Source organism: Schistocerca serialis, chromosome 1, assembly GCF_023864345.2.
Source record: "Schistocerca serialis cubense isolate TAMUIC-IGC-003099 chromosome 1, iqSchSeri2.2, whole genome shotgun sequence".
Classification (NCBI taxonomy): domain Eukaryota; kingdom Metazoa; phylum Arthropoda; class Insecta; order Orthoptera; family Acrididae; genus Schistocerca; species Schistocerca serialis.
In genome coordinates, this window is record NC_064638.1 from 917,796,440 (window position 1) to 917,823,239 (window position 26,800).

The following is a 26,800-nucleotide window of genomic DNA, read 5'->3' on the forward strand; positions in this document are numbered from 1 at the left end:
ATACTTTGTCTGTCTGAGAACCATGTAACTGCGGGGATGGAAAATGTCAGTATAAATGGATATAATTTAGCATCTTACATTTGTAGATCTAGTATGGATAAAGGAGTTGCCATTTTCATAAAACAAGGGTATAAATACAGACCTGTTGAAGTAAGCAAATTTTGTGTTGATCAGCACTTTGAGGTTTGTGCATGTGAACTTCAGCTAGATAATGTTGTGTTGATATTAGCAACAATGTACAGGTCTCCACTAGGAGATTGGGAGCTATACATAAAAAAGTTAGACTCCCTATTATGCTGTCTGTCAGACAAAAACAAAAAGTTATTAATCTGTGGTGATTCCAATGTTAACTTTCTAAGCAATTCTGATAGGAAAAGTGAACTAGAAGTGTTGTTAACAACAAGTAACTTAGAATCAGTGATCAATTTCCCTACACGTATAGCTCAGGACAGTAGTACTCCAATAGATAATGAATTTGTACAGCAAGATAATGTAGAACAAACACATGCTTTCCTTGTGGTAAATTGATTATCTGACCATGATGCACAACTGATTAACTTACAAAACCTAACAGTGTGTACATTTCAGAAACCATTAAGTAAAAGTGTGAGGGTACTCAACCTGGTATCTATAGATCATCTCAGAGAAAGTTTAGGAAATGTAAACTGGGAAGATGTATATAATGAGCTAAATGCTAATGATAAATGCAGCATATTCCTTGATAAATTTATACCCCTTTTTGGACATTGTTTTCCAAAGAAAATTACTAAATGTAACACCACAGACTTTTCAAAGAAACCTTGGATTACTACAGGTATTAAAGTGTCTCCAGAAAGAAAAAGAAAATTGTATGAGACAGCAAGAACTAGCAAAGATCCAGAAGTAGTGTTACACTATAAATATTATTGTAACATACTGAGAAAAGTTGTAAGGAAATCAAGAAATATGTATGTTAGAGAAGAAATTAACAACTCCAGCATTAAAACAAATCAATATGGAATATTGTTAGAAGGGAGACAGGAAAAGTAACCACTGGGGTAGGTAGTATTACTGTAAAAGAGAATGAGACCATCTTAACCAACAGTACACAGGTAGCCAATGTATAAAAAGCAGGAAACCAAGATGTCAATAATTACGGCCAGTATCCTTGCTTACAGCATTTTCAAAAATCTTTGAGAAAGTAATGTACTCAAGAGTGGTTAGCCATCTCAACAGTAATGGGATAATTAGTAAATCACAGTTCGGATTTCAGAAATGCTGTTCCACTGAGACAGCAATATACAATTTCACTGTCCACATAATAGAGTCTTTAAATAGTAAAATGTCACCAGTAGGAATATTCTGTGACTTGTCCAAAGCATTTGATTGTGTGAACCACGCCAGTGTGTTAGAGAAATTACAATTCTATGGTATAAATGGAACAGCATATGAGTGGTTTAAGTCATATCTACAGAACAGGAACCAAAAAGTCTCTTTATATGCTTCAAGTGATTCAAAGGAGTTTGCCATTTCATCTAACTGGGGTAAAATTACATTGGGTGTTCCACAAGGTTCGATCATGGGTCCCCTCCTGTTCTTGATATATGTGAATGACCTCCCTTCTTATGTGAAACAAGATGGTGAACTGACACTGTTTGCTGATGATACAAGCATAATTATTAATCCAGTAAAAGAAAGTCTGATAGAAAATGATACAAATAATTTGTCTCTGGGTAAGTTATCAATTGCTTTCCTGTGAATGGGTTTGCTCTGAACTTTGAAAAAACACAGTACATCCAATTTTGTGCTGCAAAAAATATAATTCCTTCAATAAACATAACACATCAAAAGAAGTCAGTAGCCAGGGTAGAGCATACTAAGTTTTTTGGTGTACATATAGATGAGAATCTTAATTGGAAAAGTCATATTTTGGATCTCCTAAAGCAATTAGGATCAGCAACTTTTACAATCAGAATAATTGCCAATTTAGAGGATGTAGAAATTAGTAAGCTAACATACTTTGCATACTTCCACTCTCTGATGTCATATGGAATAATATTCTGCGGCAACTCAACATTTAGGCAAAAGGTATTCACTGTTCAAAAGAAAGTAGTTAGAATAATGTGTGGGGATCACAGTCGAACATCTTGTAGGCATCTGTTTAAAAGGTTAGGAATTCTTACAACTGCTTCACAGTACATTTACTCAGTAATAAAAAATTTTCTCAACTACATGGACCAGTTTAAAATCAACAGCGATATTCATGATCACAATACCAGAAAAAAAAGACCTACACTATCCTTTACTTAACCTCTCTTTGACACAGAAAGGGGTAAAATATGCTGCCATAAAACTTTTTGACAAAATTACCAGATGAAATACAATGTCTGACAGACAGCTGTAATAGTTTCAAAAACAAATTGAAATCATACCTCCTTGACAACTCCTTCTATACCATAGATGAATTCTTGAATATGAGTAAATAAATCTGGACATATAATATATGCATTTTGTGCCATTTAAGGGACTGGGATAGATAATAGAAATATTTAGGTATAAAACTATAATGTAAAAAGAAACCTTGTTTCCTGTGCACATTTCTTGTGCATTTGACACATTCCACATCATAACGGTTTTTCCGTGCTATTGATCAATGGAACACGTAACTAACTAACTAACTAACTATAGTTGCTTCTCTTTTCTCCACAGGTCTCTTCAATCATCCTATAGGCAGCACATGTCTTTCCTTCCATGAATATTTCTACAGGCTTCCATTTGTCCTATAGCCATAACTGCTTAGCCATTTTGCACATTTTGTAAATATCATTTTTTTTAGCATCTATAGTCACTTTCATCTACTTCATTTGCTCCATTTTAACAGTTCCTTGTCTTGCCAATTAAACTAAATATCCCCTCTATTATCCAAAAACTAAATATCCCCTATATTATCGAAAGATTTCTACCATGCCTCATCTTTTTGTTCACAAGGTCCTATGCTGCCTTTACTATTTCATCTCTCAAAGCTATTCATTCATCTTCTATTGTATTTCTTTCCCCACTTCAGTCCAATGTTGTCTCAGACTAATGTTGTCTAATGCTCCTTAAACTATCAAAAACTTCTGGTTCTTACAATTAATCATGGTCTCACCTCATTAAATGTCCTTTTTTGCAATTTTTTCAATTTTAGTCCGCAGTTCACAACCAATAATTAATTTCAGAATTTTTTTCATTAACGTTAAGATAGAAATTTTCCTTGCCCTCATTGTTGATAAATCAGCAAGAGTGTGTATAGTTAGTTTTGTTACAGTGCCAATAATAATTAAATGAGACCAATGTAGTCCAGAAAGATGTTCAAGTATCATAAATGTTCAAATATATATTTTATTGTAAATATTTATTTTCAGTAGGAGGATGACTATTCCTAATACAAGACAACTGTATTTGTATATGTAACATAAATTCATTGTCATTCCAAAATTGAAGAAGTATCTAAGTGAATGTATGATAGAATAATAAGGAATAATGGAATAACTATTGATGTGCATTCTGGTATTGAAAATTTTGAGAAGTGGAGCAGTGGCAATCAGAGGAACAAAATGATGGATGAAGTCTGGGTTTGACGAATAGCAGACACTTGATGGTTTTTGAAAATATCAGAAAGGAAAAGAGAGAGATTTTAAAAAATGCAAATACTCATAATATTAATTTTGACTCTGGTCCTGCTCATCTCTCATCTTTCAGTGGTCAGCTGAGAACTTCCTCTTTTCAGTGTTACACTAAGACTAAGTTATGGTATGGATAGTGTACATCACCCCTACTTCTGGAGTTGAGACGGCATAAGAAGATCCCCACCAACTCGCAGAGCTGTTGCCCACTTTCAATTGCACAGCACTAACAGCTGCAAGCGACAACAGTAGCCATCTACAGACCCAAGATAACACTGAGACGTTTACAAAATCACATCGAATCCCTCTAAGTGTCCCATGAATAGATTGTCATAGGTTGTTGCCACGCAGGTGCCACTGCTATACCATAGATTTATTTGTAGGTGATTCCTTCAAAGGAGAAGGAATTATGGGAAGAGATATAGTTGTTGATAGTGACCAGGATGGACACTGTATGTTTGGAGTCAGTCAGGCACTGGGGAAGTTAGTGTTCAGGACCAAGAGCATTAGGGACATTAGTGAAGAGGGAGGTGGCATTAAGGGTGATGAGCAGGGCACCATGTGGTAATGGCACAGGAACTGTGGAAACTCAGTGGAGAAAATGGTAATAGGCTGAAGGTGTTCATTGACTAGAGCAGAGTGTCTCTCTCATCTCAGTGGGGGCACAGTAACCAGCCACAGTGGGGTATCCTGGGTGGTTGGGCTAATGGATTTTAGGAAGCATGTATTATTAGGCAGGAGTGTGGGAAGTGGTGATTGTGAGAGCAAGGGGGGGGGGGAGAGAGAAAGATTCTGTGATGGCCCTATGGATTTGAGGAGGACTGGATATCCTGTTAGATTTCTGGAATAGGGTCACTGTGGCAGGGTTTGTAGGTGGACATATCTGACAGCTAGTGGAGACCCTCTGTCAAGTAATCCTTGTCGTTCAAAACCACAGTGGTGGAGCCTCTGTCAGCAGTAGAATTGTAAGATCAGGACCACCTTTCAGGCAGTGGAGTGCGGCTCTTTCTGAAGATGTAAGGTTTGTTTCCATGTTAAGGGATTTGGGGAATGATGGTGAGGCAAAGTTTCAGGTTAAGTAATACTGTACGGTTAGCAGGGGGTTATTTGGGAGCAGCTGCAGTGTATCACAAATGGATGGAGGAGTGATCTGAGTCAGGCAGGATTCAAAATGGGTTTTGGGTTGAATCTGTCCCCACCATGTCCCTGCAGGCTCTCACAAGCAGCACTATACCTTCCCTCACCCCTACCTAGCTATCCCACCCCATTTCCACCCCAGTCCACTCCTTAATCCCACCAGCCACAGATTGCTTCTCTCATAAAGTGCAGTTGCAGTTCAGCCTCAGTAGGCAAAGACAGTGGCCATGTGTGTGAGCTGTACTTGTGTGTTTTGTACTTCAGAAGAAGGCATTCTGGCAGAAAGCTTAAACGTATAGCAGGCATTTCATTGTGCCTGTCTGTGACTCAACTTTTCCTCTATATTTTCACAAAAAATACTCTGTTTCATTTAGCCATTGAGCTATGGTTCGAATCGTTGTCAGGTTCCTTTTGTATTTTTTAGACATTTGTTCCCTAATTCTCGTCATTTATAAGCAGGACGTAATTTTGTTCTGTGGCAATAGCTTTTCACATTACAGTGGGATCCATTAAACTGTGTGCATATGCTGCTGCTGCTCGTGTATATCCTGCACGGTACCCTCAAAGGCACCATCCCAAAAGGAATATTTTTTGTTGCCTATGACTCATCAAAAGCGTTTGACTGTGGGAACCATGACATTATGTTACAGAAATTACAATTCTATGGTATAAATGAAAAAGCATATGAGTGGTTTAAGTCATATCTACAGAACAGGAAGCAAAAAGTTTCTTTATATGGTTTAAGTGATTTAAGGAACTTTTCCACTTCATCTAGCTGGGATGAATTTACTTTAGGTGTTTCATACGGTTCAATCATGGGTCATCTTCTGTTCTTGATACATGTGAATGACCTCCCTTCTTATCAGGAGCAAGAAGCTAAACTGACACTGTTTGCTGCTGATACAAGCATCATTATTAATTTAGTGAAAGAAATTCCAATAGAAAATTATACAAACAATGTTTTTAGAAAAGTTATTGATCAGTTTTCTGTGAACATGCTTGCTCTGAACTTTGAAAAAACAAAGTTCATCCAATTTTCTACTATAAGGAGTACAGTTCCTTCAATAAATATAACATATCAACAGAAGTCAGTAGCCAAGGTAGAGCATACTAAGTTTTTGGGTGTACTTATAAACAAGAATCTTAATTGGAAAAGTCATATTTTGGATCTCCTAAAGCGAGTAGGTTCAGCAACTTTTGCAATCAGAATAATTGTTAATTTTGAGGATACAGAAATTAGCAAGCTAACCTACTTTGCATACTTCCACTCTCTGATGTCATATGGAATAATATTTTGGGATAATTCTACACTTAGGCAAAAAGTATTCACTGCTCAAAAGAAAATGATTAGAATAATGTGTGGGGCTCATAGTCACACATCTTGTAGGCATCTGTTTGAAAAGTTGGGAATTCTTACAATAGCCTCACTGTACATTTACTCAATAATCAAATTTGTTCTCAACAACATGGACCAGTTTAAAAACAACAGTGATATTCATGATTATAATACCAGAAGAAAGAAAGACTTACACTATCCTCTACTTAACCTACCTTTGGCACAGAAAGTCGTAAAATACGCTGCTGTAAAAGTCTTCGATAAATTACCAGATGAAATAAAATGTCTGGTAAACAGCAGTAACAGTTTTAAAAATAAATTGGAATCATATCTCCTTGACAACTCCTTCTATACTATAGATGGATTTTTGAATAGGAATAAATAAATCTATAGGTATAATATATCCACTTTGTGCCACTTACATGGGGAAAGTAAAAAAAAAAAAAATTTAAGCTTAAAAAAAACCTTCATTTATGCGTGCATTCTCATGCGTTTGACACTTTCCACATCATAACGATTACTGTGAGATTGATCAATGGAACACGCAACTAACGCCTTCATGAAACCAGTAAACTTCACCCGCAAGTCATGGACAGATGTCATTGAAGGACTACAAGTACTCCACAAGCAGAGGACACAATTCTTGAAACAGTTCATCAATCACCTAAGACAAGTATCAGTTATACGTCAAGGCAGTTCCAGACATATCAAAAACTGATTGTTGAAGTGTTGCATGTTGAGGAACTGCATCCTTATCATTACACATTAACTAAACACCAGTGACCAGAAGACTGCATTTGATGAGTACAGTTTTGTAAATGGCTTTTGCACCAATTGGAAGACAATGAACATTTTCTGAATAATATGTTATGGACTGACGAATCTAGCTTCACCCATGAAGGTATTTTCAACCTCCACAGCAGCCATTATTGGTCGGAACACAACCTACATGTCACCTATGAGAGTGGCTTTCAGGCATGCTCTGTCATAAACCTGTCAGATGGAATCATGGGAGGAGTACTTTCGGGCCCTTACCTACTGCCAGACAAGTTGAATGCATCTCTATATTGTAAGTCTTTTTGCAAGGATTTGCCTGAGGCATTAGAAAATATTCCACTTGCTCCTGAGCAACAGCTACAGTTTCAGCATGATGGTGCACTGCTACAATTTTGAATGAACATGCATAACTACCATCTTTACCTGAGTAAACAATGAACCACCTTTTTTAAAGGGTTCCTTGAGAAAAATTTATACTCTGACTAATCAAAATTACAAACTTTTATTGATGTAACAGATCTGTCCAGAAAGTTAAAATTACACCTAAATTTATGCCATTTACTACGTATGTTTTGATAATACAAGGAGAAAAAAAATAAACAAAGAGAAATCGTTTACACTTATTTCTGTCTTCAATGTCTTTTTTTTGTTTACTTAGCCTGTTATCTGTGATATGACAATTTTTAATCATCATCGTCGTCATCCTAACAGGACAGCTGTGAAAGTTATATCTCCATTGTCTAAATATTTGTCTGTCTTCTGAATGTGTTGCAGTTTCTGAGGTTGTGGTTACTGTGGGACCCAAGAATATAGCTGTCCTCCCCTGCCCCTCCCTCTGAACACACAGTGGATTTCCCATCTGTACTGACATGAGAATATTAGTGTCTCTTGCTTCAAAACATATTGTCTGCCCACCCTGTCTCATTGGCTGTGTAGGAGCAGCAGCTGATACACCTACCATTGCTCCCGTCATAACTCACAGTGAGCATCTACAACGTGGCTGTACAAAACATGTGAGACTTAGTGCCTCCTGTAGATGGGTATGTTGTAGTTGAGCATTTGTCCAATTTTGAGGTCAATTCAATTCCGAGTGCAAATACATTCAAGCAAACTGCAGTATGAACATGGTAGATGTTCATAAAAAGCCAAAGTACACAGTATACTTTCCAATGGTTGGCTGCACAACGGAATTTCTGCCTGTTGAATCCCTTCTCCCTGCCCACACTCTAGTTCCCAGCCAAGCTGGGTCACTGCTCCCCCTCCAATTTTCTGTAGTGCTGTGCTTGAGCAACAGTGAAACATGGATGGCAATATGTTCTAAAGTGAAGGTTGGATGTACAAATCACAACTAATACATAAATGAAAGGTCACATTCACTATTCAGTCCAATTATCAACCTGTTGCTCATCCTGTGATCTAGTGACACCTGTCTGTAATATCTCCACCACGGGTCTTTATTTTGAAATTTATTCTCACAGCAACAATTACAGTCAGTTTAATACAATTTATTTGATTTCTTAGACATTTGATTCTAGAATAATTTTCCTTCTCATTTCATCTTAATGTCATCATCTTCTTTAAAGCTGACTAAAAGCTGGTAAAACCATTTTCTCTGGTAGTCTAAAGTGTACACTGACTGAATTCTCATTTGAACAAACTTGGTAAGTCAATTTCTCATAAACAAATAAAATATTGACTTGAGTTCAGAATCAAGTAATAGTTTTTGAAGGACAAGATTTATTCCAATCTTGTTCAAATACAATGAAAGTTTGTTAAGTTGATCGAATTTAATGTTATTTCCTCCTGTGTTTCACAAAATAGTCCATTTTTAAGCAGAGCATAATATTGTAATCACTATTTCATAGTTTCTACACCCTTGCACTAGCACCACAAGCCAAATGTCACATGATTGTTCGAGCGAGGTTGATACTGTATCAAATGCTTCAGCATACCAGGAAACCTTGAGCCTATTCGAATCCAAGTATTGTTTGACACGCTTTACCCTTCGGGATTGTTCAAAATAAATTTGTATGAAATGAACAGCCAAAGCTACATCAATAAATTTAAGACAACTCATACATTACTCCATTAAATAATGTAAAAATACTGACCTCAGCAGCAATAATTTAACCTGCGAATATAAGACAACTTCGTATTTTTCTAATGATAAAATGGGAAAAAGACCTCATCTTATAATCGCGTAAATGTGGTATTTAAATGAAGCGTTTCCAGGGAAATGGACTGATCATGCAGGTCCAATGTTGTGGCCTTCATGTTTCCTGGCCCTTAATCCATTTCATTTTTATTTGTGGGCATGCTTAAAGGAACTAGTTTATGGTACTCCACTCACAGAAGCAGACGGCCTAATAGCTACTGTGCATGCTGCTTCAGAAATGGTGGATGCAGATGTGTCACATAGGGTCCAGTAAAGTATGATCCAGCAAGTGATGAAGTGTTTGCAAATACAATGTGGTCACTTTGAACATCACCTCTAACGTGAACGTTGGCCGTACACGTACATACTGGCTGTGTGAAGATAAGGCTGGATGTCAAACATACAGAATGGAATTATTGTGATAGCATAATGTGCACTCTACTGTAGCCTATTTTCTGCATTTTTTGTACTTCAATGGATACAGATGACGTTACTATAACCACTATTACTTTTTGTTGGGTTTATTTGTGTCATGAATGAAACAAAGTGATAGTTTACATCTGTAAGACGCTCATGTTATGTCTTGATGTTTGAATAAAGGTAACAATAACGGAAAGAAATACACAAGATACCACACTGTGGTGTTGTGAATTTGCTACAATTTGATGCTTTAACTGTAAAAAGAAAAAAAGAAGAAGAAGAAGTTCATCACGAGCACAACACAAACACTGAAGAGTTTGGATATCCATTCCACATAGCATTGCTTAGCTTCACTGAGTTAATGGGATAGCTCTGGCATAGCACAATACCTGTTCTTGCGCAAGCTGCACGCTGTTACAGCATTATCAGTCTTATTTTTGAAACTGAATTTCTATTAAACCTATTGATGGGACTTGGTTTTTCTAGATACATTTTTGTCTTTAATTGGGATGAAGAATCACATGCCAACTGCCAACTGCGGAATTTCTTCTTCATCCTGTATATACACTGACGGGCCAAAACATTATGACCACTTGCTTCTTCGCATGTCGCCGTCCTTGGTATGTTTCTGAAGGTATGTGATACCAGATTATTATGCAAAGGCCACACAATTTCTATAAATTACAGACCAGCTGTTTTTGGGTACAGATCTGGTTCCCGATATCTTCCAAATGTTTTCCATCCAATTCAGATCAGACAAATTTGTTGACTAAGCAATTAATATGAGTTTATTATCATACTCCTCAAATCACTTTGCACATTTCTGGCCTTGACAGTTATTCCATTGGAAGATGCCGTCACCTTCAGAAAAGTCATCAAGAAAGAAGGGATACAAGTGGTTCTCAATAACATTCATGTATTCAACAGCTGTCATGGTTCTTTCAATCACTACCACTGACCCAAGGTGAATGTGTCCCATGGCACAATAACTCCCACACTGAGCTGTATGCATGATGCAGTGCATGTTTTGAGCAGCAGTTTTCTGAACAACATATCCGAACATGATCATCGACCTGGTGTAACAAAAAAAGTGATTTATCTGACCATGTGGCATGTTTCCACTGATTCCTCACCCAGTCTCAATGATCCAGTGCCCACTGCAGCCGTAACCAGCAGAGCCAATGGGTCAACATTAGAATACATGGGTGTTGTCTGTTACAGAGCCCCCTGGTTCAATAATTGTCTCAGGAATGAAGACTGGAAATAAGTAAGATCATCTCCAATGATTTCAATGAATGTTCATCAAAAGGTCTATTCATGTGCATTTTAAGTGGTTTTGTTTCACATTAAAAAAAAAAAAAAAAAAAAAAAAAAAAAAAAAAAAAGATTGTGTGATTTCTCAATCAATCATCACAACTGAATGAACAGGACATTTTTCTTCTCTTAGGCTGTTATGTACTTATTTTCACTACTGCTTTTGGCCTCTGAAGTCACTGTCTAGTGAATATTTGTACAGACAGAAATACTTACATTACCAATATGAAATAAGAGTACAATGATGTGAAGGTAAATTAGGGTAAGCAATGGTTACCTTTAAATTTGCCAAATGTCTAAATTGATAGCATCTTCACAACCTTTGTCTCAGTTCATATTGGTTTACAAACTGGTCTACGTATCCTGGCATTTATTTTTGTACATATAATGTAGGAAATACACACATACTTAATTTTGAACAAAGAATAAAACGTTGATGGAAGAAAGTTTGGGTGCCAAATAACCGCAGTGCACGAGTACGTATAAGTACAGAGAAGAACTAATAAAATAAGATAAAATTATTAAAATGTGTTACAAAATGAGGAGTTCAAAAATTTCAGTTTCATTTAATATGTAGGTAATATGAATAATTTTATCCGTCAGTGCAGAAATTACTTACAGCTCATCTCATCTGTTAGCGAGGGGATTACAAATGGAATCACCATTTTTCTCTTTATTAGCTGCAAGCAAAATTCTAGTAAAGCTATAGACATATCTTGTGTTTTTCATTTCTGTTTGGTTGTCTATAATTTGATCTGGCTGGTTTTTAAAATGACTAAAAATTTTGGACTCTACCAAAATATCCATTTTCTTTCCTTTCTTTGTCTGCTGGGGAATTTTCAATTCTATGCTTCATTTGAGGTTCAACTAGGTCTCTTGCTAGAGTCTTCATGAAGCTCAATCTCGACATTACCTCTGCCTTTGGATGAGCTTGATGTACCACATAACAATTTACACCCAAGCAACATCCACTAATGTGCCATCTTCCTGTCTGGCGACTTGACGTGTAAGCTGCACATATTTGGTCGAGACAGTCCACACCACCTTTTGTTGTGTTATAAAACAGGATGATCGCAGGTTTTCCTGATTCAGGACCATTGTTTACTGAATGGTGCATAGAAGAGATCAGTATTGCAGCATTTGACTTCTTGGGCACGAAGGAAACCAGAGTCATGTCTTCTGTAAAACCATAAACTTTCAGGCCATACTTTGCCGGTTTGTTTGGCTTGTACATTCTAAACCCACACTTTCCACGAAAAGGAACAAGCATTTCATCGAGACACACTGTTGCATCTACAGAGTAGCAAAAACGCAAAAAGATTTGTGAAATTGCTGCTGATTTGTCTATTTTCTTTCTTTCCGCCGATCATCTGGATTGTCAAATCGTAATGCAGACAATAAAAACAGAAATCTTTCTTTGGTAACAGTGCATCTGAAAACACCTCTGCCTGTTCCACCAGTGGCAAACAAGCTGTAAACAGACTCGTTCCCCGACTTGAAAATGGCTGAATACACTAATAGACCAATTAGAGCTTTCAATTCAATGACATCAATATCTTGTAGATAGGATAAGCGATCGTTAGCATACTGTGCTGTAAGCTTAGATATTTTCAGATTTGTCCATCGAATGATTTCGTCTAGAATGTCTGGTGTAAAGAACAGTTTCCATACCTCCAAAACAGCACGTTTTTCTCCAAGACTTTTCGCCATCTGTCGCAGTCCAGGAAGCTGCAAGACAATGTTGTGTTGCCTTGTTCTTACGTTAGCTGGTGACTGATTTTTTCTCCATAGAAAAAAATCTATTCTTACCGAAGAAGTAAGCTCCGTCTTCATCAGCTGTTACATCTTCATCACTTTCAGTTACCTGCTCTGAATTAGTGTTGTGATCACTAAATATCTCAAAATCAGGGTCATTATCGCTGTCATCAAAGTCTTCATCCGAAGATTCAACGGGGAGATCCTGAACATCCACATCTGCCTCACATAACACACGTTGCATAGAAGGCCCAGCTTTCCCCGTCATGGAGAAACAGTAGCATGCAACAAAAACACGGCACACAAACACTATGGTACGTCTGTGAGACCTCTCAAGGCTAATAATTACGGAACAAAGAGCAGCAACAATGCTGTCACCTGTAACTTGACAGCCAATAGGAAGGTAAACAGAAGAGTCCATTTGGCTTTGCAGGGGTGTGAGAAATATATCGACACAAAAATTTGCAGCGGTGTGATAGACGGTCTATAGTAGTTAAGAGTTAAAGATTCCTGATTTATATAACTGTTCTCTACTGTGGGTGGCATGTCTTATCACGTTTTTAATATTGTTTTCTGGGTGAAACCAATTTTTTTTTAAATTCTGGCCATTCTGTTTCGAATATTACCGTAATAGGGGAAACTGCAAAATTATTATTTTGTTTAGTCATTCCTCTTCCCGGAGTAAGATCTTCAGTGGCTGACTTCTGTGCAACTTCTAATTTTGGCTTATACATTTCTTTAATCATTTTTGGATAAAAATCATTTGCTTTGGCAAGGTTTCGAAGGATTGTTATTTCTTCATTAGTTTTACCTTCATCCAGCTGAAAACTTATCATTCTCCATAACATTGTTTAAGAGTATGCTTTTTTTGTGAATTGCTGTATTGCATGATCTGTTACCAATTAATGCGTGTGTAGTTGTTGATTTCCAATAAATTCTGAATTTGTGCATTGAATACTTTTTCTTTATTGTCATACCTAAAAAGTTAATATAGTTATTTACTTCTACATCATTGGTGAATTTGATCATATCGAGCATATTATTTAATTGTATATACATGTCAGCAATTCCATATTCTACACCATTCAACAGAACAAATGTGTCACTGACATAGTGTTTATAGTTAATAACATTTTCAGCTCTCTGTTTAAATGTCGCAGAAAATTTTCAAACTCCAAATTCAACAACATCTTTCAATAATTTTATGTTATTTTATTTTATTATTCCCATCCCTCTCTATACAATGAGATTATTAGACACCCGCAACTTTATTATTTTGTCAAAATTATACCTGTGCATATTCCCCACCCTATATGCACAAACTGTCAAAGCACCTAGTAATAGTTTGTAAACCAATACAAATTGAGACACAGACAGTGATAATGCTACTAATTTAAAATTTGGTAAATTTAAAGGTAACTGTATTTTCCACTAATCTACCTTCACACCACTATGTTCTTATTTCATACTGGTAATGTAAGTATACTTTTCTGTACAGATACTAGGCCATGGCTTCATAAGCCGAAACTGATACTGAAAATAAATAACAGACCAAGTAAAAAAAAAAAGTACCATATTCAATAAATATCTGACTGTGGTACTCTCCACAAAGAAGAATTATCACAATCTCCATGAGAAACATAGGCCCAATTCACTTGCATCTAGTTCATGGGAAAAAAATTATATTTCCTTATATTCTTACCTTTCACATCCAGTCTCACTGGTTGGTCAGTTAATAATTCAAATACTTCTTCATTATATATTTCCACAAAGGAAACAGATATGGTCAGCGTATCATCAGAGATGCAACAGCTTTCAAATAATCTTTCAGCTGTTCTTGATATAAGACCAGAGTTTAAAGTGTCACCAAAGGCCTGTAAAAATTGTAAAACTAGATTTAATTAGTTATATGGGACACAGTATGAACATTCACAAAATTAGCTTTACTTAATGCATTGTACAAAGTTACGAGTGAGTATAGGCTTCTGTGGCTGTTGTAATCGCCAGCAAAAATACACCACGCTGATGGTGAAATGGTGGTATAGAGAACAATATCGTGACATAGCCACAAACACAGAAAAGTTTTACTGAACACACATACTTACACTAATGATTGGGAATTGACAAAGCTGAAATATAGCAAGCTATAACTTTTCACCTATTCAGTACACCTCTTAATGAGCAGTAATTGATTTTATTTCTTGTTTTTGACATGTAAGTTCCATACATTTTTGAAAATATTTCCATATTTGCCCATACATATTTGGTTTTCATGAAGGTTTTTGGGTTGTTTGGAGATTATTTACTTGCACAAATACAAAGCTTTCTTCCAATCCCTGACAATGTAAGTAGTCTACACATTAAGAAATAGTACTTAAAACACATTTAGTAATGGAAATTTGAAAATGCCATGGCATAATAGTGAAAGATTTACTTCTTTCTTCTCTCTCTCTCTCTCTCTCTCTCTCTCTCTCTCTCTCTCTCTCTCTCTTTTGTCAAAGTGAACTTTTTACTTAGTTCACTTTGTTCAAACCCCCCCCACTCCCGCGGCAAACAGATTCCATCCTGCAAATGTGAAACCTTCTTCATTAACTCCTTCTTCTCACCAATTTGTTTTTTATTTCTGATGTGGAGTGGTAAACCCACGTCACATGGACAGTAACAAATCAGCATACAAAACCAGTAAACTTTCCAATTGTTGCTGAGAAATAAATTTCAGATTTGGTTTTGACGTAACATTCATTCTGTGCAAGTTTCTTGTGTGCTCTATGAATTCTGTGGCTCATTTCTTTACAGCTGAAACTTACGGAGCAAGTTTCTCACAAACTCTCATTAACTTTGTTTTGGATGGTTTATCCCCAGCAAAATTCATTTCCAACAATCCATTTAAACAAAACACATACAATGAGGTCTAACGTTCTGACGATTTAAAGTGTGAATGTGGGTTATACTGATTTATTTCCCCAAACCACATTCCACTTCTTTACAAGGTGGCTTACTTGGAATTCTGCAGCCCCTCTTCTTTACGAGATAGTCAGCTGCTAGAAAATCTTTTGACTTCTTCTCCGTCAAATAGTGTTAGGTACAGGAACATATTTAAGCCTCTTTCTACTGATAAAATGAGTAGACATATAAACTTTCCTTTAGGTCAGTTAACAATGTATCTGACTTTCAAGCACAACGTAATTCACACTTTCAACATATAAATGTAACTTTCTGTAAGTACCTCGTACCGTCAAACATTAGAAACAAAATGAGTTACAGTTAAAAGAAAGTTGGCTTGACTACCATGACATTCTTAAAATGGATCTGAAAATACGTCTTGCCTCTACCAAGACTGAGTCAAGAGTCTATAAGAGTACTTCCTCAGCTGTTCTTGTTTCACATAACAATAGTCAGTGACACAATAATCACAGAGCGGCATAATAACTCCATGGTTCTTCCTTACACACGCACTAACACATCTATGGATTTCCAGACAGGTACTTGTTGGTGCCGTTCGACCGCCGCATCTACTTTCTTCCCGTGACTAATTTTAAACCTGAACACACAGACATGTGACGCACAATAGGTAGGATTTTACTGTCCAACCAGACATGTGACACACAGTAGGTAGGATTTTACCATCCCACACTCATATCTAGAATATCGTGTGTTCGAGACAGTAGAAGGCTGAGTGGTTCTAGAATTTACACAGAAATTCTCAAATCACTACATATCCCCCCCCCTCAGATCAAACACACGATATTTCATAGGTAATCATTATGCAAGTAATACCACTCATAATAGCATTTCATATTTTAACAGCATACATCATAAGTTTATATACAAATTTCTTCTTTCAGTAACAAATCTTTGTTCTTTCTTGAACAATTTTTCGTTTATGGTTTCTTGATTCTTTCCTTATTTTACATTGTTATTAAGACACGAGCATTCACTCAAGGTTTTAGTCAGCTTTACTAATATTTAGGAATTGTGAGAACTCTCTCTCTTTTCTTTATTTCCTTTTTTCAATCATAACCTCCAAGTGTTTATGACACATGAGTAATCTATTTTCTATTCTTATCTTTTTGTACTACCTTTTTCCTAATATGTACTATTTTCACTAGCTGTAGCTTGGAGGAACTCTGGGCGAAAGTGTCCTTTTGACACTCATTTATTTCCATGAAACATAATAATGCTAGTCTTTGATGGAATTTACACTTTCCACAATAATTCCTACAAAATTTGTGTCTTTTGTCACAATACTGTCTCTTTTTCCTAGGATCAGCACCTATTCCTTGCTTGTGGGTTGACCTTAGGAGTACACTCCCCGTCCTACCTCTAGGTAGGTACGTCTGCCCTTTATACTTATTGAATGCCAGGTACGCCCCCCTTATCCTTTCTGAGTAGGCCTCACAGCTCATTACTCTAATATACATTTCTATGTCTACCATAATTAAGTATCTTCTGGTAAAGCTAAAAATTTATTTTAAACTTCGGATTCATTCTTTAATATATCATTCACCCCCTAGAGTCTTCCTCTACTTATCAACTTCTATCTTTTCAATAGATATTGTGTCTATATATACTACTTACATCCCCTTATCCTTCAGTTCAGAGTATTTATTGCACTCTGTTGCTCACACCTTTTTCTTATTTATCCATTACTAATTACTAATTTATAGCTGTTCATTATGTATGTGTACCTCTTCTTATGTATATTTGGTGTAGAACTGTCATACTCCCCATATATGTGAGCATAATTCCTTATTTACACACCTTTCTCCCCCAAAACACCTGGCAGTTATCACATCGTGACAGGCTTTGTCTTATATAATTTAATGTTTGTGTGGAAGTGTATAAGTACACAATCAACAAGTGACAGAAGAATGTACAAGCAAAGCGAACAAACTGATATACTGCTACAGAGGAATCCAGACCTACCCCTTTGTGAGGATGACTTATTATTATTTGTACATATAAATATCAGGTCATTAAGAAACAAAACTGATGACCTGAGTTTTTTGTTAGGAGTGAACAAGAATATTATATTATGTATCAATGAACACTGGTTGTTGTTGTCTTCAGTCCTGAGACTGGTTTGATGCAGCTCTCCATGCTACTCTATCCTGTGCAAGCTTCTTCATCTCCCAGTACCTAATGCAACCTACATCCTTCTGAATCTGCTTATTGTATTTGTCTCTTGGTCTCCCTCTACGATTTTTACCCTCCACACTGCCCTCCAATACTGAACTGGTGATCCCTTGATGCCTCAGAACATGTCCTACCAACCGATCCCTTCTTCTAGTCAAGTTGTGCCACAAACTTCTCCCCAATCCTATTCAGTACCTCCTCATTAGTTATGTGATCTACCCATCTAATCTTCAGCATTCTTCTGTAGCACCACATTTCTAGAAGATTCTATTCTCTTCTTGTCCAAAATATTTATCGTCCATGTTTCACTTCCATACATGGCTACACTCCATACAAATACTTTCAGAAACGACTTCCTGACACTTAAATCTATACTCGATGTTAACAAATTTCTCTTCTTCAGAAACGCTTTCCTTGTCATTGCCAGTCTACATTTTATATCCTCTCTACTTTGACCATCATCAGTTATTTTGCTCCCCAAATAGCAAAACTCCTTTAAGTGTCTCATTTTCTAATCTAATTCCCTCAGCATCACCTGACTTAATTCGACTACATTCCATTATCCTTGTTTTGCTTTTGTTGATGTTCATCTTATATCCTCCTTTCAAGACACTGTCCATTCCGTTCAACTGCTCTTCCAAGTCCTTTGCTGTCTCTGACAGAATTACAATGTCATCGGCGAACCTCAAAGTTTTTATTTCTTCTCCATGGATTTTAATACCTACTCCGAATTTTTCTTTTGTTTCCTTCACTGCTTGCTCAATATACAGAATGAATAATATCGGGGATAGGCTACAACCCTGTCTCACTTCCTTCCCAACCATTGCTTCCCTTTCATACCCCTTGACTCTTATAACTGCCATCTGGTTTCTGTACAAATTGTAAATAGCTTTTCGCTCCCTGTATTTTACCCCTGCCACCTTCAGAATTTGAAAGAGAGTATTCCAGTCAACATTGTCAAAAGCTTTCTCTAAGTCTACAAAAGCTAGAAATGTAGGTTTGCCTTTCCTTAATCTAGCTTCTAAGATAAGTCGTAGGGTCAGTATTGCCTCACGTGTTCCGACATTTCTACGGAATCCCAACTGATCTTCCCCGAGGTTGGCTTCTACTAGTTTTTCCATTCGACTGTAAAGAATTCGCGTTAGTATCTTGCAGCTGTGACTTATTAAACTGATAGTTTGGTAATTTTCACACCTGTCAACACCTGTTTTCTTTGGGATTGGAATTATTATATTCTTCTTGAAGTCTGAGGGTATTTCGCCTGTCTCATACATCTTGCTCACCAGATGGTAGGGTTTTGTCAGGACTGGCTCTCCCAAGGCCATCAGTAGTTCTAATGGAATGTTGTCTACTCCCAGGGCTTTGTTTCGACTCAGGTCACCTTGATAAGTGGCCTAAATATAGCATTTTAATTTTTGGTGACATAAATATTGATATAAAGTAGAACACACCTAAACAACTTAATCTTCTGAATATGCTAAGACCACATGATCTGCACTGCATTAATGAAAACCCAACAAGACAGTCTGCCTGCCTTGATAATGTAATCACAAATGTTGAGGCAAATTGGTATGAACTAGGGCTATTCAATACTAATTTTTTATCAGACCATAAAGGTATTTGGTTAAAATTGATAACAAAAGAGCCAGTATCTGTTTACAATAAAATTCAGTACATTAGGCTTTTGAATGAAGAGAACATTGATAACTACAGAACACAAATAAAGATGACAAATTGGAATTACATTCTGCTGAAAAGTAATCATGTTGAAAAAGCGTTTACATTATTCATTAGTGCACTGTCAGATACATTTAAAACTTGCTGCCCTAAAGTAATGAGAAAAAATAAGGGAACTATGAGGAAACATGGTCTCACTCAGTGCATAACTGGTTCACACCTGACCTACAAAGGCTCAGAACTCTGTTAATGATTTCCTATGACAAATCAAAAAATAGTGAAGCCGAAAAAGCAAACTACATAAGTTTGAGGAACAAATACAAGGCAGAAATTTGGTTAAGCAAGTGCATGGCAAATGATGATTATATTAATAAGTCCCAAAATAAATGCAAAGCAGCCTGGACTGTTATCAAGACTCATCTGGGTAGAAATAAAGATGTTAACAAAAATACTTCATGTGATGCTTGTATCACACCGGATGATTTCAACACCTTTTTCATTAATGCTGCCAGTATGAATAACAGTGCTGCAAATGAACATATCCGCAAATGTGACAACAACCATATATCAAATAATAGAAATTCATTTCTACAAAATTTTGAGGATATGGTTCCTGTGTTTAAATGGAAAGAAGTAAAAGTAACAGATATTAGAACTGCAATAGCAAAATTAAGTTACTCAAAATCAGAAGACATTTATAGTCTCTCCAATTTTGTAATAAAAAAAATAGCAGATGTAATAGCCACATCCACTCTCTTCTCTTATGAACCGGATGTTTGTCAGTGGCTGTTTCCTTTCATCCTTAAAAATGGCAGTCATTACTCCACTGCACAAGAAAGGTGACAAGTCTTGTCCTAATAATTACCGTCCAATCTCCCTTGTACCCATCATATCAAAAGTAGTGGAATATTGCATACAGCTCCAAATCAGTCAACATCTGTCTGTGAATAATATTCTTAGTGACTCTCAGTATGGCTTCAGGTCCGGCCTGTCAACGGCAAAAGCAGTTGGAGATGTTGCTTCATATATATTGTCATCATTCAAATCAGGATTACCAGTTAATGCCACTCTTGTGGACCTCAGCAAGGCATTTGACTCTGTCAGTCACAGGATATTACTAGAAAAACTGCACTGCTATGGTATTAGAGGCTCAGAACTATCTCTGATCAGATCCTATCTGAGCGACAGAAAACAAATTGTGCACTTTCATAATATGAGGTCAAATGCCTTGGATATCATGCAGGGTGTACCACAAAGCTCTGTGTTTGGACCTTTACTTTTTATAATATATGTAAATGACTTGCCCAGCATCATGTTATGTAAATCCACACTCTATGCATATGATACAACTTTTGTTACAGCAGGGAAAGACTTAGGAAAATTAAACGAGGAAAGTGAGGCTCATCTCAGAGCAGCCATCAAGTGGTTCCAACTCAATGACTTGCATATAAATCATGATAAAACTGTAAATATTCTCTTTAGCTTGTGTGTTAAGAGTGATAAGATTGATTGTGTCTCAGCTAAACTACTTGGGATCCATCTTGATTCAAAATTAATGTGGAAGAGTCATACCGATTATATTTGTACTGAGTTAGGACGTGTGACATATTTGTTAGGTAAACTAAGGTCATGTGTTAGTGGTAAGTTATTACTCAACGCATACTATACCTTTTTCCACACCCATTTAACATATGCCACTTTGTTGTGGGGAAACTCACCCGGAGGAAAACAAGTTTTCATTTGGCAAAAGAAGGCAGTCAGATGCATCCATGGAGTCAGAAATAACGAGTCTTGTACACCACATTTCAAAAATCTAAAAATACTAGCAGTTGCAGCCCTCTTTATACTAAGTTGTCTGATACACACAAAAGAAAACCAACACAGTCACAAACTACGACAATCTATCCATCACCATGACACACGTATAAAACAGCAAATTGACATCCCAGTTGCTAGAATAAAGAAAACTCAAGATAGTTACAGGTACATGGGAATAAAACTATTTAACATGTTGCCAATAGAGGCACATAATGTGTCACTGAATGAGTTTAAAAGGGTCACAAAGAAATGGCTTAGAGAAAAAGCTTTTTATACAAAAGAAGAGTTTATAATGTGCAATAAAGATGATGTTAAGTACCGGTATTAATATAGTTTCACTTAGATTAAACTTATACATGTAAATATAATGCAAATACCTTGTGCAGCATCAAGGACAAATTTTTGTATCTTATTAGACAATAATGATCTACAATATATTACACCATTTCTGTTAGTTATGTAAACTGTATATGTACACAAATGACGACATCAATTGCATTTTTTAATGCCTTAAGATAGATAATAAAATAAATAAATAAAAAATAAAATAAAAAACAAATATGTGGATGTGTGTTCACGTAGTCTGATTCTTCAGTCTTCTTATCTAAAGATAAGATGTAGGTTATTAGTAACCACGCAAATAAGGAAGGACTTCAAGGATAGAAGTTTATGAATATGGAAATAGTGAAATGATAGACAGGTCCTCAAGATGAGAAGTAAGAAAGGAAAAAAAATAAATGTGGTTGCTAGGATCGAAGAAGAGAGAAAAGATAGCCCCTAAGACAGGAAACCCTTCCCATCCCCCTTCCCCAGGATCCCTGCCTCTCGGGTACTTCAGTGAGACGCAGGAGGTGGTTTGGTGTTAAATCGTCTCCTACAGAACGGACTTGTCCCACCTTCACCCTTTGAGGTCCCCAAAGAAAATCTTAGCAACCCTATGGAAACGGCAAATGAAGAAGAATCAGGCACACTTGTTTGTGAGGGTTGTTTGAAAGGTGTGATGTGTGTTGAATTAGTCACATCATATTACATTTTCCACCAATACACTACTTTATTCAGTTTCTTTCATCTAGATATCATCTTTTTTGTGATTCTTTAAAGTCGTTCTCTATTTTATGGTCATATCCAGTTTTCTAAGCAGTCAAATTTTAGGATAGTTCTAGATCTTACAGGATTCGGTGCATGAAACTATTTGGAAAAAAACACCGAAAACAACTCGGGATCAGAGGGTGTTCACTCCATCCGTTAACTCAGAATGTTAACGTCTCTGGGGGATATACAGTTTTACATCCTTTACACTGTATTTCCCCTTTCCTAATCCAGTTGTGGGATCTACTAAAAATAATGTCTTAGGATGGACCACCGTTTGTTCCTGGTATTGTCCCTCATATTTTTGAAAGAACTTATGAGTCTCTTTCTTCAGAGTCGACCTGGCAAGATGTTTTATAAGAACCAGGTCATCAACTCGGTACTGAGGTTCCACAGCCTTTCCATTATGCTTACTTACTCTTTGTTGCGCCTTTTCAATCAAATTTTTTGAAACTATTTCCTGATTTACTTCGTAGTTGACACTAGGTTAATAGGCCAATTAAATTACTTAATTAAAGGTTCTCCTACAAAAGGTTTGCCTATAACATCTAAAGGTGTCAACCCAGTCGATAAATGGGGTAATTCATACAGGATAAGTTCAAAGTCCTTAATTTTCATTGCCCACAAAGTATGTTTTTCATGGCAGTATGTACAACATAATTTCCCAATTTCCTTAATTACCCGTTCAGATGGATTTGATGATAGGTGATAATTGGATATTAACACTTGTCAAACACTTTCCCACGCTAGCAATTCTCTAAATTCGTTGCTCACAAATTGTGGTCAGTTATCTGTAAGAAACTGTTTTGATTTACCTACTAGAAAGTATTGTTGTAAACAGTGTATAACTGTCTGTGCATTTGCTCTTTTAATAGGATACAGTTTAACATATTTTGACCAGCATTCTATGATAACCAAAATATATGATACTCCTCCCTTTCCTTGTGGAACTGTTCCAAAGAAATCTGCTGCTGTAAGGTCGTGTAATGACTTAGGGATAATGAGATACATTCTGTATTTCATGCGAGTATTACTCTCTTTTACTTTCTGGCAAGTTTCACAGGTTCTAATCAAAGATGCTATTTTATGACCTAACTTCTTGAAATAATAAAACTTATTCAAATGGGATATAGATATTTGATTCTGAAGTGTCCATACCCCATATGAACATACCATACAAGTTCATCTTGCATTACCTTCGGAATACATAAACACCAACACTGTGATGTTATGCTGTCTCTCCAAAACAAGTTATGATTTATAATTTTCCGTTTTCCTAACTGATTAGAAGGTAACATGTGTTGGATACACATAGAAAATATTTCTGTGAAATAAGGATCATGATGGGCATCCTCTGTTATTCTTTGAGCCATTTCCTTTAACCTGATGTTCGGATATTCTGCTGACCTAAAATTAATGGCAAAAATAATGCCGGGCCCTTCCGTACGTTTCAAGTCTTCCATTTCTATGGGTAACCTCGATAATGCATCAGGTACTATATTTTTGGAATCTTTTACGTATCGTATCTTGATATCGTATTCCTGTAGGAAAAAGCATCCATCGCATCAACCTACTTTGTAGTAATCGACTACTCATCAGAAAGTATAAAGCTTGATGATCAGTATAAATATGGATTTCTGATCCCCACATAACTTTTTGATAGCTGTGTAATTTAGTTCGTGCTTATTTAGGCTACGGCTACCAAACGCTATGGTTGTGTGTTCTACATTACTCGGATCCCATTCTCCTTGGAAAAGTTTGGCAGCAATACCTTAATCATGTGCATGTGTCAAAATTTTAAACGGTTCGCCCATAACTGGATGATGTAATATGGGTGCCTCAACAAGTGCTCTTTGAACATTTTCAAATGCATCATTTGCACCTTGATCCCAAGTCCATGGTATTCCCTTTTACGATAAACGTAAAATTCTCTGGTCATTTAACTCCTGCCCTTGTACGTACCGTCAATAGTGTCCGGCCATACCTACAAATCCTTTTAGCTGTCTTACATTTCTGGGGTGCGGACATTCTCTTGATAGCTTTTATGTGTTCAGTGTCTGGTTTAATTCCCTCTACCCCTACAATATGCACTAAGAACTTAAGTTCTTGGCGCGCAAAAAATGATTTTGACAGCTTCACCGTTAATACCTCTCTCTTTAAATTTTTTCAGAGTCTTGCACAAAATTAGACAACGTTCCTCCAAAGTAGCTGATATTATTAGGATATCGTCTACATATATTATCAAATCCTTCAATAAGTCTCTCCCTAGTGTTTCATCTAATGCACGTATAAATAAGGACACAGAGTCCAACTGGCAATACACTGAAATGATATGATTTTCCATCAAAGAAAAAGGCTGTATACTTTTTGGATTCTGGATGTAATTATATCTGCCAATATCCCGCGGTCAAATCAATCATGCTAAAGAATCTTACCTTTCCAAATTCGGATAACAATTCGTCAATATTAATCATTCGGTCCCCCTCCGTCTCTATATGTTGATTCAATGTACGGGTGTCTAAGACTAATAGTACCCTGCCTGTAGCTTTCTTCACCACTACCAGAGGATTATTCATTACACTGGAACTTCCTTCTATAATCAGTTTTCAATCATTTTGTTAATCTCATCCTGAACTGCTTTCTTTGAACTCACTGGTATTGGATACGGTTTGCAAAAGAATGGAGTATCATCTTTGATTTTGAACTTACAAATATAGTCACTGATATTACCTGGACAATCAGAAAACACCACTTCACACTCCATTAAAATTTTATACAAATCTCGTCTTTGTTGATCGGTTAATATTAGGGATTCATTAACTTTGTCTTGTATATCAGTTCAATGTGTTCCTTGATCAACATTATCGATTATTGGTGATAATTGTGCTGTAGCTGTTAATCGCAGACACTGGCGCTCTGTTGTTTGTTCCTTGAAGTGAATATTGGTCACAAAAGGTGCCCACCATCTACTGTCCCCTTTACTAAAACAAAGAAGATGTTTGTCAAAGTTTAAGATGACTTTAAACTCCAACAACCAATCTAAGCCAAACAGTACGACTCTATTAATATTCTCTACTAACAACAGCATTTGACAGAAATAACATATTTCCAATACTGCAGTTCACCTGAGCTTCGTATTTTACAAGTTTACTTTTTGTTCCTGTTATCTCGATTATGTATACTCCAGTCACTGCCAATAACGGTAAGTGCTGTTTATTCTGTATGAAGTTAAATAATGTGCTTGAGATGAGTGACACCTCACATCCCGAATCTATAAATATGTTAACCTCCTCAGAATTTTCCACTGTCCTTGCATTATAGGTTGTGGGTTATTAGTAGCTAAGCACAGTTCCTCAAGCAACAACCATTCCCTTGTGGGTATTTTGTACATAAAGTTAACATACTTACATGGAATCTGGCCTCCTAATGTAATTCCACGACCTGGGCCCTGGCCCTGGACCCACGTCAAACAACATTTTCCTCATTACAAATAATTACGGGTTGGTTACCGTCACGAGGTACTACATTCCCATTTTGTGTTTTTTTTGGTTACTCGGTACAAATTCTTGATAAGTTACTGGATCTAAATTTGAATGTGGATGCTTCTTTTGATAATTATTGTTACAACTTTTCTTATTGCACTGGTGTACTTTTGCTAAGTTTGCCTCATGCCTTTTCAAATTATTTCCGCTATTCTTTTTAAAGTTCAAACTTTCACTTTCGTGTAAAGCTTTGTTGCGTCCTTATTTATTGCATCAAGTGCATCAACAAAAGACAACAACTCTTCTACTGTTTTCCAACCACTACATAAGATGTCTTTTCTCACATAGATGGGCAATCGTCTAATTAAAATACGTACCAATCCCTCTTCTTCCATTGGCTTATCTAAATACTATGCTCGTGTTTAATGCCAATCGAAATATTTCCTCATAGTACCCCAAGTATTATTGTAATATTTTGGGTTCCATAGATCTGATATCAACTTTTCTTGAGCACTGGCAGACCAGTATTTCTCTTTAAATTTCTTTTGAAAGTCTTCCCAAGGGGGAAAATCCTCAATATTTACCATACCCCATTCTGAGGCTTCCCCTAGGAGACACCCCACAACAAATTCGATCTTCTTAGAATCTTCCCAATTTTTTGGTAATGCTTGGTTAAACCTTTTTAAGAAATGGGGCGGATGCACATCTCCGTCTGGCTTAAATTTAAGGAATTGTTTACATAACCCTGAATTAACTCCCCATTGTAAATCAGTCACAGTTTCATTAGTTAATACAACGTTAGGTGAAGATACCCTTTTTTCTACTTTGTCCTGGATAAGCTTAATCTCTTTCCACGGGTCCTCTATACCCTTCTGGTATTATTAAGTTCCGAAGAAGGTATAGGCGATACATTCACGAATGTTATTCTCTCAGTAACTTTTTGATCTATAATCTCCCCAAATTGTCCCCCCCCCCCCCCACCACCAATTACATTCATAATACCCGAATTAGCCACTTTCTCATTGAAATTCCTTTCTACATTGTCTACCCATGTACCGAC

General features: G+C 36.5%; 1 protein-coding gene across 7 annotated transcripts in view; it reads right to left on the minus strand.

Annotated features, from left to right (window-relative positions):
• Positions 1–26,800, minus strand: part of LOC126412234 (kinesin-like protein Klp61F) — a 298,109-nt gene that overhangs the window by 206,160 nt on the left and 65,149 nt on the right. For all 7 annotated transcript variants that reach the window (XM_050081728.1, XM_050081745.1, XM_050081762.1 and 4 more), the window contains one exon: positions 14,241–14,412. In XM_050081728.1, the coding sequence (XP_049937685.1) occupies positions 14,241–14,412 (172 nt within the window). The remainder of the gene's footprint in view (positions 1–14,240; positions 14,413–26,800) is intronic.